The following is a 13,507-nucleotide window of genomic DNA, read 5'->3' as shown; positions in this document are numbered from 1 at the left end:
TGCGTCCAATTCTGGGCACCACAGTTGAAGGAAGATGTTGACAAGCTGGAAAGCGTCCAGAGGAGGGCGACTCAAAGGATCAAGGGTCTGGAGAACAAGCCCTATGAGGAGCGGCTTAAAGAGCTGGGCATGTTTAGCCTGCAGAAGAGAAGGCTGAGAGGAGACATGAGAGTAGCCATGTACAAATACGTGAAGGGAAGTCATAGGGAGGAGGGAGGGAGCTTGTTTTCTGCTGCTCTAGAGACTAGGACACGGAACAATGGCTTCAAACTACAGGAAAGAAAGGAGATTCCACCTGAACATCAGGAAGAACTTCCTCACAGTGAGAAGGGCTGTTCGACAGTGGAACTCTCTCCCCGGGGCCGTGGTGGAGGCTCCTTCCTTGGAGGCTTTTAAGCAGAGGCTGGATGGCCATCTGTCGGCGGTGCTTTGAATGCGATTTCCTGCTTCTTGGCAGGGGGGTGGACTGGATGGCCCATGAGGTCTCTTCCAACTCTACTATTCTATGATTCTATGAGACCTGGTGGGCCAACCCCATTCTGCCCAGAAGTGGGAAAATCGCATTCAAAGCACCATCCAGCCTCTGCTTCAAAGCCTCCAAAGAAGGAGCCTCCACCACACTCCCTCCAGGTCAGAGAGTTCCACTGCTGAACAGCTCTCTCACACAGGGAGGAGGTTCTTCCTCAAGTGGAATCTCCTTCCTTTCCTGTGGTTTGAAGCCGTTCCTCCATTGCGTCCTGGTCACCAGGGCAGCAGAAAGGAAGCTTCTCCCTAGGACTTCCCCTCTCTCACATCTTGATCTATGGCCCTCCTCATGTCTCCTTTCAACCTTCTGTTCGGCAGGCTCAACATGCCCAACTTTTTCAGCTGCTCCTCATAGGGTTGCTGTATGTTTTCCGGGCTGTATGGCCATGTTCCAGAATTATTCTCTCCTGACGTTTCGCCCACATCTATGGCAGCCATCCTCAGAGGTTGTGAGGTCCTCATAGGGCTTGTTCTCCAGACCCTTGATCTTTTGAGTTGCCCTCCTCCGGATGCATTCCAGCTTAGCGTCAACATCTCCCTTCAGTTGCTGTGCCCAGAATGGGACCCAGGGTGATTCCAGATGTAGCCTGACCAAGGCAGAATGGAATAGAGAGGAGCAGGACTTCCCTGGATCTACACACTAGACTCCTCTTGATGCAGGCCAACTTCCCACTGGCTTTTTTAGCTGTCGCGTCACATTCCTGCCTCCTGTTCCCCTTCCTCCCCACGAGTTGTCCAAGATCCTTTTCGCACGTCCTGCTGTCGAGTCCTGCTGTCACCCCCATTCTGTCTCTTGCATTTGTCCCTGTTGAGGTTCATTGTGTTGGTTCTGGCCAATCGTCTCTCCAATCTGTGAAGCCTGGACCTCTTCATTCCTTCGCAGGCCAAGAACGCCGCCCGGAAGGCGGTCCTCCACGTGAGCCTGGTGTTTGGAGAAGACAGCCAGTTGGGCCTCTTCCCCTCCAGCCAGGAGCTGAGCGACTGCCTCTTGGGGGCAGTGGAGGCCGTCCTGGAGTCGGTCCTGCAGGTTGGCCAGCTTCTCCCTCCGGAGATTAATAAGCATAACAATCACAATTAAGGATTCAGGGAGGTTGGCAAGGGCTCCAGTGCCCACTACCCTGCCCACCAGTTTCCACACCTTGCCGTGTCCTTCAGATGACCCGCATCAACGTGGAGGAGCCGCCGACTGAGGAGGGACCAAAGGCCAAAGAATCGAAAGAGGAGTTCCATTCAGTCCAACCCAGCGGTGAGCCAGGAAGAAGGGAAGAACCCCCACCCCTTCCAGGCACCTGCCCTGCCTCTTCTTCCCATCACCTGTTCCTTGGGGTCCACTTTGAAACAAGCCTCTGCGAGATGCCGTACAGGGGCTGCCAGGTGTGACAGGTGGAAGGCGTACCGGACGGCGCCCTGTCTGTTGCCGTGCCAAACCTGCGCCTTTTGTTCTCGCTCCACTCTGAGGTGGCCGCTCTTCCCCAGAACTTGTCCTTTGCCTCAGTCATACTTAGTGCTACGAGGGTTGAATGAAAAGTAATGTCTCCACCTTCTTAACTCCTCAACAGCTGGCAGTCCTGGTATGCGGCAGGTATTGGCTTGTTCTGTAGACTCTCCTCTACAGTTAGTTCCATTTGGCGGGAAGCCTTAGCATTGAACGGTTGTGTTGTTAATGCGCAAACTATGGAACCCTGTACAGACGGTCAGTCAATGCCACTTAAGCAACGTGCAGTCACTGAATTCTTGACAGCAGAAGGTGTCACCCCAAAGGAGATTCAACAGAGGATGCAAGCGGTTTATGGGGATTGTGTTGATGTGAGTAGTACTGAGCGTCGTTGGGCGAGTAAGTTTAAAGATGTTGAGGTGGGAACATCTGACTTGCGTGACAAAGAAAGAGTTGGATGTCCTGTGACAGCAACCACCGAGTTTCACAAGCAAAAGGTTGACAGATTGATTCAGGACAATCGTCGTATCACTCAGAGAGAAATGTCAAGCATAATCGGCATTTCACAAGAAGGTCACACGATTGCTTTGCTTGGCTGTCGGAAGATCTGTGCACGAAGGGTCCTGTGAGATGCCGGTTGCGGAAACAGAGTGTCAACTTCTTCCATGACGGCTTCAGAAAACTTGTTCATTGTTGGCAGAAATGTATCCAATTGTCTGGAGATTATGTGGAAAAATGAATAGTGGTAGTTAAAGAGCACATCCTAAGGATTATTTCTGTGTTTAATTGATTAAAATATTCCCATCCAAACCCAAGTAACGAAGGTGGAAGCATTACTTTTCATTCAACCCCCGTACAGTGGATCCTTTTCAGCTTCTCGGGTGGATGTCTTTCATGGTTGTTCTTTCAGGAAGGAAGGAAACCACATGAGTTGGGCCTAGCCTTTGCCGGCAAGCTGCCTCCTCCAGGCCAAGCTCCTTCCCTGATTTGCCCAGAACCAGGCTACTCCAATGGCTTATTCCTATCCCACTGCTGCTTTCTAGGCTGTGCTTGCTTGGGGTCCCTTTCTCTAAGCCGGAACCCTTCCTTTCTGTGTCCTCTCCCCTCGCAGCCATCTCCGTCATCGGCCGCAGCCTCAGCACCCTCAAGGGCTCCCCCTCTGATTTGGCTGCGGAGCTGGAGCGCCTGGAGCCGCTGCCCACTCCGATCCTGTGCGGGGAGGAGCCCCAGTTGGTGCATCGGCTGGACCTGAAGGCCTTCGGGGGCCTGGAGGTGGTGGGCCACCGCCTGCGGAGCGAGTACCCCTTGCTATCCAGGGAGCAGCTGGAGCAGGACCTGCGCTCGGACGGCGTCATCCAGGAGGCCCTGGCCACTCAGCAGGACCTGCTCAAGGTGAGGCCTTGGGAGCAGCCAGGCAGCCTTCACCCCTGCGTCCAGGCAGACCAGGCCACCCTTCTATGTGTGGCCCCCGACATGCTTTACTTGCCTCTGTTGGAAATAACTGCACTCAGTCTCTGGGCACATCCCTTTGGAAATACAGTAGAGTCCCACTTATCCAAGCTCTGCTTATCCGAGACTCCGTATTATCCGAGGCAAATGTCCTTCCCCCCGCTATCTCTCTCACTCACTCACCCCACCAGGGTGCTGGAACCCAGCCAGGTGAGTGAGCAAGGGATGGGGTGCGGGCGAGTGAAATAGGGTGGCAAAGACCCTCCCTCGCTCCCTAGCTTGCTCGCTCCTTCGCCAGGCCAGGCCCCAGTGCTGCTGAACCTGGCATGGCGGAGCTGAGGGACGGAGGGCGGGCGAGTGAAGGAGGGCGGCAAAGGCCCTCGCTCGCTTGCTAGATTGCTTGCTCCTTCGCCAGGCCGGGCCCCAGTGCTGCTGGAAATGGCATGGCAAAGGAGCTGAGGGACGGATGGCGGGCGAGTGAAGGAGGGCGGCAAAGGCCTTCCCTCACTCGCTAGATTGTTCGCTCCTTTGGCAGGCCGGGCCCCATTGCTGCTGGACCTGGCGTGGTGGAGCTGAGGGACGGATGGCAGGCGAGTGAAGGAGGGCGGCAAAGGCCCTCGCTCGCTCGCTAGATTGCTCGCTCCTTCGCCAGGCCGGGCCCCAGTGCTGCTGGACCTGGCGTGGTGGAGCTGAGGGACGGATGGCGGGCGAGTGAAGGAGGGCGGCAAAGGCCTTCCCTCACTCGCTAGATTGTTCGCTCCTTCGGCAGGCCGGGCCCCAGTGCTGCTGGACCTGGCGTGGTGGAGCTGAGGGACGGATGGCAGGCGAGTGAAGGAGGGCGGCAAAGGCCTTCCCTCACTCGCTAGATTGTTCGTTCCTTCGCCAGGCCGGACCCCAGTACTGCTGGACCTGGCGTGGTGGAGCTGAGGGACGGATGGCAGGCGAGTGAAGGAGGGCGGCAAAGGCCTTCCCTCACTCGCTAGATTGTTCGCTCCTTCGGCAGGCCGGGCCCCATTGCTGCTGGACCTGGCGTGGTGGAGCTGAGGGACGGATGGCAGGCGAGTGAAGGAGGGCGGCAAAGGCCCTCGCTCGCTCGCTAGATTGCTCGCTCCTTCGCCAGGCCGGGCCCCAGTGCTGCTGGACCTGGCGTGGTGGAGCTGAGGGACGGATGGCGGGCGAGTGAAGGAGGGCGGCAAAGGCCTTCCCTCACTCGCTAGATTGTTCGCTCCTTCGGCAGGCCGGGCCCCAGTGCTGCTGGACCTGGCGTGGTGGAGCTGAGGGACGGATGGCAGGCGAGTGAAGGAGGGCGGCAAAGGCCTTCCCTCACTCGCTAGATTGTTCGTTCCTTCGCCAGGCCGGACCCCAGTACTGCTGGACCTGGCGTGGTGGAGCTGAGGGACGGATGGCAGGCGAGTGAAGGAGGGCGGCAAAGGCCTTCCCTCACTCGCTAGATTGTTCGCTCCTTCGGCAGGCCGGGCCCCATTGCTGCTGGACCTGGCGTGGTGGAGCTGAGGGACGGATGGCAGGCGAGTGAAGGAGGGCGGCAAAGGCCCTCGCTCGCTCGCTAGATTGCTCGCTCCTTCGCCAGGCCGGGCCCCAGTGCTGCTGGACCTGGCGTGGTGGAGCTGAGGGACGGATGGCGGGCGAGTGAAGGAGGGCGGCAAAGGCCTTCCCTCACTCGCTAGATTGTTCGCTCCTTCGGCAGGCCGGGCCCCATTGCTGCTGGACCTGGCGTGGTGGAGCTGAGGGACGGATGGCAGGCGAGTGAAGGAGGGCGGCAAAGGCCTTCCCTCACTCGCTAGATTGTTCGTTCCTTCGCCAGGCCGGACCCCAGTACTGCTGGACCTGGCGTGGTGGAGCTGAGGGACGGATGGCAGGCGAGTGAAGGAGGGCGGCAAAGGCCTTCCCTCACTCGCTAGATTGTTCGCTCCTTCGGCAGGCCGGGCCCCAGTGCTGCTGGACCTGGCGTGGTGGAGCTGAGGGACGGATGGCAGGCGAGTGAAGGAGGGCGGCAAAGGCCCTCGCTCGCTCGCTAGATTGCTCGCTCCTTCGCCAGGCCGGGCCCCAGTGCTGCTGGACCTGGCGTGGTGGAGCTGAGGGACGGATGGCGGGCGAGTGAAGGAGGGCGGCAAAGGCCTTCCCTCACTCGCTAGATTGTTCGCTCCTTCGGCAGGCCGGGCCCCATTGCTGCTGGACCTGGCGTGGTGGAGCTGAGGGACGGATGGCAGGCGAGTGAAGGAGGGCGGCAAAGGCCTTCCCTCACTCGCTAGATTGTTCGCTCCTTCGGCAGGCCGGGCCCCATTGCTGCTGGACCTGGCGTGGTGGAGCTGAGGGACGGATGGCAGGCGAGTGAAGGAGGGCGGCAAAGGCCCTCGCTCGCTCGCTAGATTGCTCGCTCCTTTGCCAGGCCGGGCCCCAGTGCTGCTGGACCTGGCGTGGTGGAGCTGAGGGACGGATGGCGGGCGAGTGAAGGAGGGCGGCAAAGGCCTTCCCTCACTCGCTAGATTGTTCGCTCCTTCGGCAGGCCGGGCCCCATTGCTGCTGGACCTGGCGTGGTGGAGCTGAGGGACGGATGGCAGGCGAGTGAAGGAGGGCGGCAAAGGCCCTCGCTCGCTCGCTAGATTGCTCGCTCCTTCGCCAGGCCGGGCCCCAGTGCTGCTGGACCTGGCGTGGTGGAGCTGAGGGACGGATGGCGGGCGAGTGAAGGAGGGCGGCAAAGGCCTTCCCTCACTCGCTAGATTGTTCGCTCCTTCGGCAGGCCGGGCCCCATTGCTGCTGGACCTGGCGTGGTGGAGCTGAGGGACGGATGGCAGGCGAGTGAAGGAGGGCGGCAAAGGCCTTCCCTCACTCGCTAGATTGTTCGTTCCTTCGCCAGGCCGGACCCCAGTACTGCTGGACCTGGCGTGGTGGAGCTGAGGGACGGATGGCAGGCGAGTGAAGGAGGGCGGCAAAGGCCTTCCCTCACTCGCTAGATTGTTCGCTCCTTCGGCAGGCCGGGCCCCAGTGCTGCTGGACCTGGCGTGGTGGAGCTGAGGGACGGATGGCAGGCGAGTGAAGGAGGGCGGCAAAGGCCCTCGCTCGCTCGCTAGATTGCTCGCTCCTTCGCCAGGCCGGGCCCCAGTGCTGCTGGACCTGGCGTGGTGGAGCTGAGGGACGGATGGCGGGCGAGTGAAGGAGGGCGGCAAAGGCCTTCCCTCACTCGCTAGATTGTTCGCTCCTTCGGCAGGCCGGGCCCCATTGCTGCTGGACCTGGCGTGGTGGAGCTGAGGGACGGATGGCAGGCGAGTGAAGGAGGGCGGCAAAGGCCTTCCCTCACTCGCTAGATTGTTCGCTCCTTCGGCAGGCCGGGCCCCATTGCTGCTGGACCTGGCGTGGTGGAGCTGAGGGACGGATGGCAGGCGAGTGAAGGAGGGCGGCAAAGGCCCTCGCTCGCTCGCTAGATTGCTCGCTCCTTCGGCAGGCCGGGCCCCAGTGCTGCTGGACCTGGCGTGGTGGAGCTGAGGGACGGATGGCGGGCGAGTGAAGGAGGGCGGCAAAGGCCCACCCTCGCTTGCTAGATTGCTCGCTCCTTTGCCAGGCCGGGCCCCAGTGCTGCTGGACCTGGCATAGCGAAGGAGCTGAGGGAAGGAGGGCGGGTGAGTGAAGGAGGGCGGCAAAGGCCTTCCCTCACTCGCTAGCTTGCTCGCTCCTTCGCCAGGCCGGGCCCCATTGCTGCTGGACCTGGTATAGCGAAGGAGCTGAGGGAAGGAGGGCGGGTGAGTGTAGGAGGGTGGCAAAGGCCCTCCCTCGCTCGTTCCTTCGCCACACCAGGTCCAGCAGCACTGGGACCTGGCCTGGCGAATGAGCGAGCAAGATAGCGAGCAAGGGAGCACCTTTGCCACCCTCCTTCACTCGCCCGCCTTCTGTCCCTCAGCTCCTTCACCACGCCAGGTCCAGCAGCACTGGGGCCCGGCCTGGCGAAGGAGCGAGCAATCTAGCGAGCGAGGGAGGGCCTTTGCCACCCTCCTTCAGTCGCCTGCCCTTCGTCCCTCAGCTCCTTTGCCATGCCAGAAGTCAACTCTTAGAACAAGTGATATTCATATGCATTCATGTAATGGCACACAGGTAACACAGCTAATAAACTGAAGAACCATGTCTTTAGACTCCCAAGGACAAAGATATGCCACTACAAAATATACTGGGTTAGCAGAGAATAGTTGTTTCTTTGAAGTTGAAATTGTAGTTGCAGTTGTAGTTGTAGTTGCCCAAAAGGTATACACTCCCTTGAAAACTCTTAGTTAAAATATGCACCCAGATAAAAAAAACAAAGTCTTCTTTGAAGAATAACATATTTTGTTTACTCACAAACATCTTGTATTAATTCACCATACAGGCACATTTCTTATTAAAGTTCAGTTAAATTTATTTATTTTATTTATTTACAGCATTTATATTCCGCCCTTCTCACCCTGAAAGGGACTCAGGGCGGATCACATTGCACACATAAAGGCAAACATTCAATGCCATAACATAGAACAGAGACAGAGACAAGATGCAGGCACGGGCTGGCCTCGAACCCATGACCTCTTGGTCAGAGTGATTTGTTGCAGCTGGCTTGCTTTCCAGCCTGCACCACAGCCCGGCCGGATAGGATGTATTTCCTCTCTGTGTGTTGAGTACACAGGGTATCATTCTTAATCAATAGTCCATAGTCTTTAAGTATAGTTGTACTCACTGAAATCCGAAAGTCATACTTCTCTAATGAAGTTCAAACAGCAACATGCATCCACCTCCACTGAGGTCTAAAGCAGACCGAACACATTGAAGTCTATAATCACACATCCACCTCCACTGAGGTGTAAAACAAACTGACTACAAAATGGAGTCCTGAGTCTGAACATGCTCAGTACAATTACATGTCTATAACCCTTCCCACAAATACACATAGAATACAGTTTGGCAAATACATACATTACAAATAAACAGTGAAAGGCTTGGGAGGTTGCAGTTTCCAACAGCCTCAAGATCGGAGTGGGGTCAGCTCCTTTCTCTGCCCTCTTGGGCCCTTTTGGGGGGTCCGGGGAGGATCCAGGTGAGGACAGGTTGGCCAAAAGTTGCATCCAGGCCCAGATGCATATGCAATGGACCTTCCTTCTCTGTGGGCTGATAGCAGGGTGTGATGCCTGTCTCCCAGGAAGTTGGGGGCTTCTGAGTCCAAAGACTGGGACCCTGATCCAGGCTGTGCATGCTCCCCCGCTGTCACCTGCAGGCCGCGCTTGGGGAGACCCAGATGCTGTGCCAGGAGTACGCCTGGCTTGGCGAGATCTACCTCTTCGTCCACAGCTGGGGCCCCGACCACCTGGAGAGCATGAAGGGCTGGCCGGCGGAGGAGTACGTCAACCGGGTGGTGAAGCTGCGCTCGTGGGTGGCCCGGGTGCAGAACGTCCCGCACGAGGTCGTCACCTACAACCGTCTGCTCCTCGTGGACTGCTGCGGCATCCACCAGGACATCCGTGAGCCTCTCTTCGGGGTTCGGGGGCTGCAGGGGCTCCGGGGCCCGACTCTGGGGGCTGAAGCCCCTTCCTCCTCCCCTCTCTCTCTGGGCAGTGCCTTTGCTGGACTCCATCAACAAGGATATCCTGTCGCTACTGTTGAGCGAGACCACACAGCGCAGCGAGGTCTTCATCGCAGAGCTGACCGCAGTGCTGCAGCTGTACATGACCATGGGCAACAACGACATCCTGACTATTGCCAAGTGCTCCCAAAAGGTGGGCTGCCACTGGGACCTTCACACGGCTCCTTTCTCTGCTCTACCCCTTCCTCTCTCCTCGTTTGGGGAGGGGGGTACTGTTGTTCTGTTTTGTCTTTCAAGAACAGCCTTAAAACACTGTGGTAAGTACAGTAGAGTCTCACTTATCCAAGCTAAACGGGCCAGCAGAAGCTTGGATAAGCGAATATCTTGGATAATAAGGAGGGATAAAGGAAAAGCCTATTAAACATCAAATTAGGTAATGATTTTACAAATTAAGCACCAAAACTTCATATTATACAACAAATTTGACAGAAAAAGGAGTTCAATACGCAGGAATATTATGATGTAATTACTGTATTTACGAATTTAGCACCAAAATATCATGATATATTGAAAACATTGACTACAAAAATGGCTTGGATTATCCAGAGGCTTGGATAAGCGAGGCTTGGATAAGTGAGACTCTACTGTAAATGAAAACTGCTTTACTTCAGCAAAACATAAAGTACAGCACACTCAGTGGAATAATGCAAAATGAAGCAAGGGAGTCTTAGGGCAAGCACAGTTCTTAGTCTCTGATAAGTTCCCAAATCAAATAGCAGTCTTACTTCAGACAAAGAAACAGCCATAAATCCTTAGGAATAGTTTCCCAGATGCAGACTTGAAGCAGGCACAAGGGGAGCGAAGACTCAGTTTGTTACCAGTAAGAGCTGGCTGCGCCTGCTTCTGCTTTATAACCCTGAGTCCCCTCACAGCTGCTAGTGCGGTTCCCAATTACTCAGCTGCATTTCTGGCAGGTATTCTAGGTGAACGACATCTCTGCTCTGTTTCCTTTCGCCTCTCCTGAAAAGCGGGTACTTGCAAAGTCTCCTCCTCAGATTCCGACTTCCCCTCTGATTCATGAACACTTTCCTGCTCCCCTTCCTCTTCTGCCCCCATCCTCTGGCCTGTGCCCCCTTGTCCCATCCCCTGCGCTTCCTCTTGTGAGCAGCTAAGGACCCGTGGCTTCCAGGGCTGATGCTACGGCCCTCCTTACGTGGCATCGTCCTTCTCTGCCTTCTCCATGAGCAAAGTGCAAGGGCATGGGAGGAGGAGCCTTCTGCAGCTGCATCGTTGTCCTGGCAACAGAACAAGGCAGCATCTGTGGGGTGCAGCATCATTAGGGGTGCCTAAGCTGTTCAGGGTTTTCTGCTTTCAGGGGGTTTCCTGCAGACCTAGCCCCACAAAAGCTGATTGCTGAAGCAAGCACCTGTCCTGTTAAAGATATTTCAGATCCTTTTAGTATAGTGTGATCCTGAACTAAAAACACACGAGTCAGTTGTGGCTTTAAATAGAAAAGCAAATAGTTCATTCACTTTAGTTCAACAATTATACAAAGCAAATCAGAAATGTTGATCTCACCACAGTATAACATATGAACACTTTCTTCAGTGAGTCTTCTTCTGCGACAGGAAACAGAGAGAGTACACAGTTCAGTTTCTGTCTTCTTTGTTGTTGAAAATAAGACGCCCTTGAGTTGTAGTTTAGGTCGTCAGTCTTTCTTGGTGTTGATTCAGCTTCTTTTTCCAGCTTACAAATGTCGCATGTCCGCTCCCAGCAACAAAACAGTCACCTACGGCTTTCAGCTCCGATGAGCTACCAGCTCTAAACAGAGCCAAGCTAAACGAAGCAAATTCAGAGTTGTGTTTTATGCAGTAAGCACATAACACACCCAACTAAGCCATAACAGCTGCTTTCCTGCTCTAATAAAATGGTTCAGATCCTTGCTATTACAGTAGAGCCCTGCTTATCCGACTTCCGCTTACCTGACACTCCGTATTATCCGACAGCAAAGGCCCTCCCTTGCTCACTCGCTCACTCACCCCACCAGGTCCCAGTGTTGACGGAACCCAGCCGGGTGAGTGAGCGAGGGACGGTGAACGGGCGAGTGTAGGAGGGTGGCAAATGCCCTCGCTCACTCACTTACTCACCCTGCCAGGTCCTGGTGCTGCCGAAACCCAGCCGGGTGAGTGAGCAAGGGACAGTGAACGGGCGAGTGAAGGAGGGCAGCAAATGTCCTCCCTCACTCGCTCACTTGCTCACTCACTCAGCCAGGTCCCGGTGTCGACGGAATCCAGCCGGGTGAGAGAGCGAGGGACGGAGGGCGAGTGAGCAAAGGTCCTCCCTCGCTCACTCTCTCTCTCACCCTGCCAGATCCCAGTGCAGATGTCACCTCTGCTGGGACCCGGCATGGTAGGTGAGCGAGGGAGGGAGGGTGGGCGAGTGAGCACCCACTCTGTTATCTGTCAGTTTCGCTTATCCGACATTCTGCCCGCCAGTTTATGACGGATAAGCTAGACTCTACTATACTTGGCAAAAAAAAACTGCTAGTAGTGACATTTGTAACTTGTGTATGGTCAGAGTTCTTGTTTTGTCTGTTCTAATTTTATTAAGCTGCCTTGAGTCATGGACTGGGGAAGAGCCAAGGTGTAAACATAATAGTGATGGCTGATTGCTCTCATGGTTTACCTGCAGCCTCTGCTTGTGGTGAAATTGTGCCTCTCTTTGTGTGTGTGTTTGTGGAGGCTCCCTGGGGCTCGGTGCCACTGTCTCTGTGCCGCTTACTGTGAAACAGACATGCTGTGTAGGCACACAATTGCTATCCCCACTCCCTCTCTCCACAGCTGGAGGAGTACCAGGGGCAGATGAAGGAGCTGCAGGCGTACGTGGACTATGTTCGGGCCCTCAACGAGGTCATCCAGCACTGCTTCCGGCCCCTCAACTCCCGCGAAGAGAGCCTGGAGAACATGGTGAGGGCCCACATGGGTGGCACCCCAGTTGCCTCACCCCAAGAAAGGAAGAAAAAAGGTTGTCACCTAAGAAGGATTCCCCTCGGACCATTTTGTTGTGTGTCATGTGGGGCGGGACAGGTATGAAAACCCGAGGTAGGAGGGTGGCAGCCAGGGAGCAGGCGGGGCCTTTGGTGAGTCAGGGAGTGGGGCCAGCCCTTCCTTGGGGGCACTGGGGTTTCCGGTGGGGGCTGGCAGGGAATGCCAAAAAGGCCAAGGGGCCAACACGTCTTCTGGAGTCACTGAGCCTCTCCTGGGGAGGGAGTCCAGAGCCGGCCCTAGGTAATTTTCAAGTGTAGGCGAACAGAATTTGGCGCCCCCCCCCAAACCAATCACTGAAAAATAAAATAGTTGGATAAGCGAAAATGTTGGATAATAAGGAGGGATTAAGGAAAAGCCTATTAACAAATTACATTAAGATTTTACAAATTAAGCACCAAAACATCATGTTTTACAAGAAATCAATAGAAAAAGCAGTCTCAACTGCGCCCCCGTATGTTTTGCGCCCCAAGTGACTGTTTAATTCGCCTCACTGTTGGACCGGCTCTAGGAGGGGCCCTGCTTTCTTCCCTCACGTTGGGACTGTTTTTTGAGGGGTAAGTCAGAGCAGCACCCCTCCTCCTTGCTCAGCTGCAAACATCCCACTCAGGCCCCAGAGAGCCCCACATGCCCCTGTCATAAGTACTTTTAAAAGGTTCTTTTATTCCGCTTTCAGGTTGTATTAGGCACTTTCAGAGAAAGAAGTAGACACAGACTCCTGTATTGGGTTTTATAATAATTATATTGGTTACATAGGCAAAAGGGGATATTACATCAACAGTTACACATATAATCTAACATTCATTCGTCATTCATTCCTCATCATCCTTCTTGTTGAGGTTGATCAGCTTCTTGAGGGGAGACGGCTGTTCATCGTGGTGTTCAGAAATTGGTGTTCAGCTGGTCTGACACACCTTTTCTGAGAGCAAAGGGTCCTTTATGTAGTATTTTCTGTTGATTGGGTCCTGCAAGTTGTAAATTGCTGACAGACAGCTAAAATCCGTTGATTCCATCAGTTCCTGGACAGATGTATACATTGCTTAATTAGCTTTCCTTATCAAGGAGCCTTGTTTGCTTCCTTAATAATGTTGACAAACGTAAGGAGCCACCATGTTGACTTCCTTACTTAAAAGAACCATTGTCTTTCGCAATGTAAACAAGTTGGTTTTCCACCAAGAGTTAATCAAGCCAGCAATGTCAAGAGTTAATCATTTGTCACAGGTCTCATCAGCAAGTCCATGAATTGTAGTTTTCCAGGCCTTATTCCTTAGGATGGTATCTTCAGCCCAATTAGGCCACATTCATACACCTTTCTTTTTTCTTTTTTTGTAAAGGAAAGCATAAGCCACCAATGCACCAAAAGGGTATTAAACCCGATACCTAACACACCACACAGACCAATATGCTGCGTAGCACATGCAGCTGTAAGACCAAAAAGTGTCCCATTCCGCAGAAGATATAACTTCAATAAAGCTAACTGGACAAAGTTTACAGAGACCT

At 54.8% G+C, this 13,507-nt stretch overlaps 1 protein-coding gene across 3 annotated transcripts in view; it reads left to right on the top strand.

The window, feature by feature from the left end:
* The window catches only part of dnhd1 (dynein heavy chain domain 1), a 53,467-nt gene that overhangs the window by 12,453 nt on the left and 27,507 nt on the right, over nt 1-13,507 (top strand). For 2 of the 3 annotated variants that reach the window (XM_008123610.3, XM_008123609.3), the window contains exons 8-13: nt 1,409-1,552; nt 1,681-1,771; nt 3,072-3,352; nt 8,658-8,901; nt 8,996-9,156; nt 11,804-11,929. In XM_008123610.3, coding sequence (XP_008121817.2) covers nt 1,409-1,552; nt 1,681-1,771; nt 3,072-3,352; nt 8,658-8,901; nt 8,996-9,156; nt 11,804-11,929 — 1,047 coding nt within the window. Of the gene's footprint in view, nt 1-1,408; nt 1,553-1,680; nt 1,772-3,071; nt 3,353-8,657; nt 8,902-8,995; nt 9,157-11,803; nt 11,988-13,507 lie in introns of those variants that run through there. The other variant, XM_062974365.1, reaches the window with a different exon arrangement.

This window comes from Anolis carolinensis, chromosome 3, assembly GCF_035594765.1.
Source record: "Anolis carolinensis isolate JA03-04 chromosome 3, rAnoCar3.1.pri, whole genome shotgun sequence".
Lineage (NCBI taxonomy): Eukaryota > Metazoa > Chordata > Lepidosauria > Squamata > Dactyloidae > Anolis > Anolis carolinensis.
Note: the sequence above shows the minus strand (reverse complement) of the source record. Positions and strands in the feature narration are given on the sequence as shown.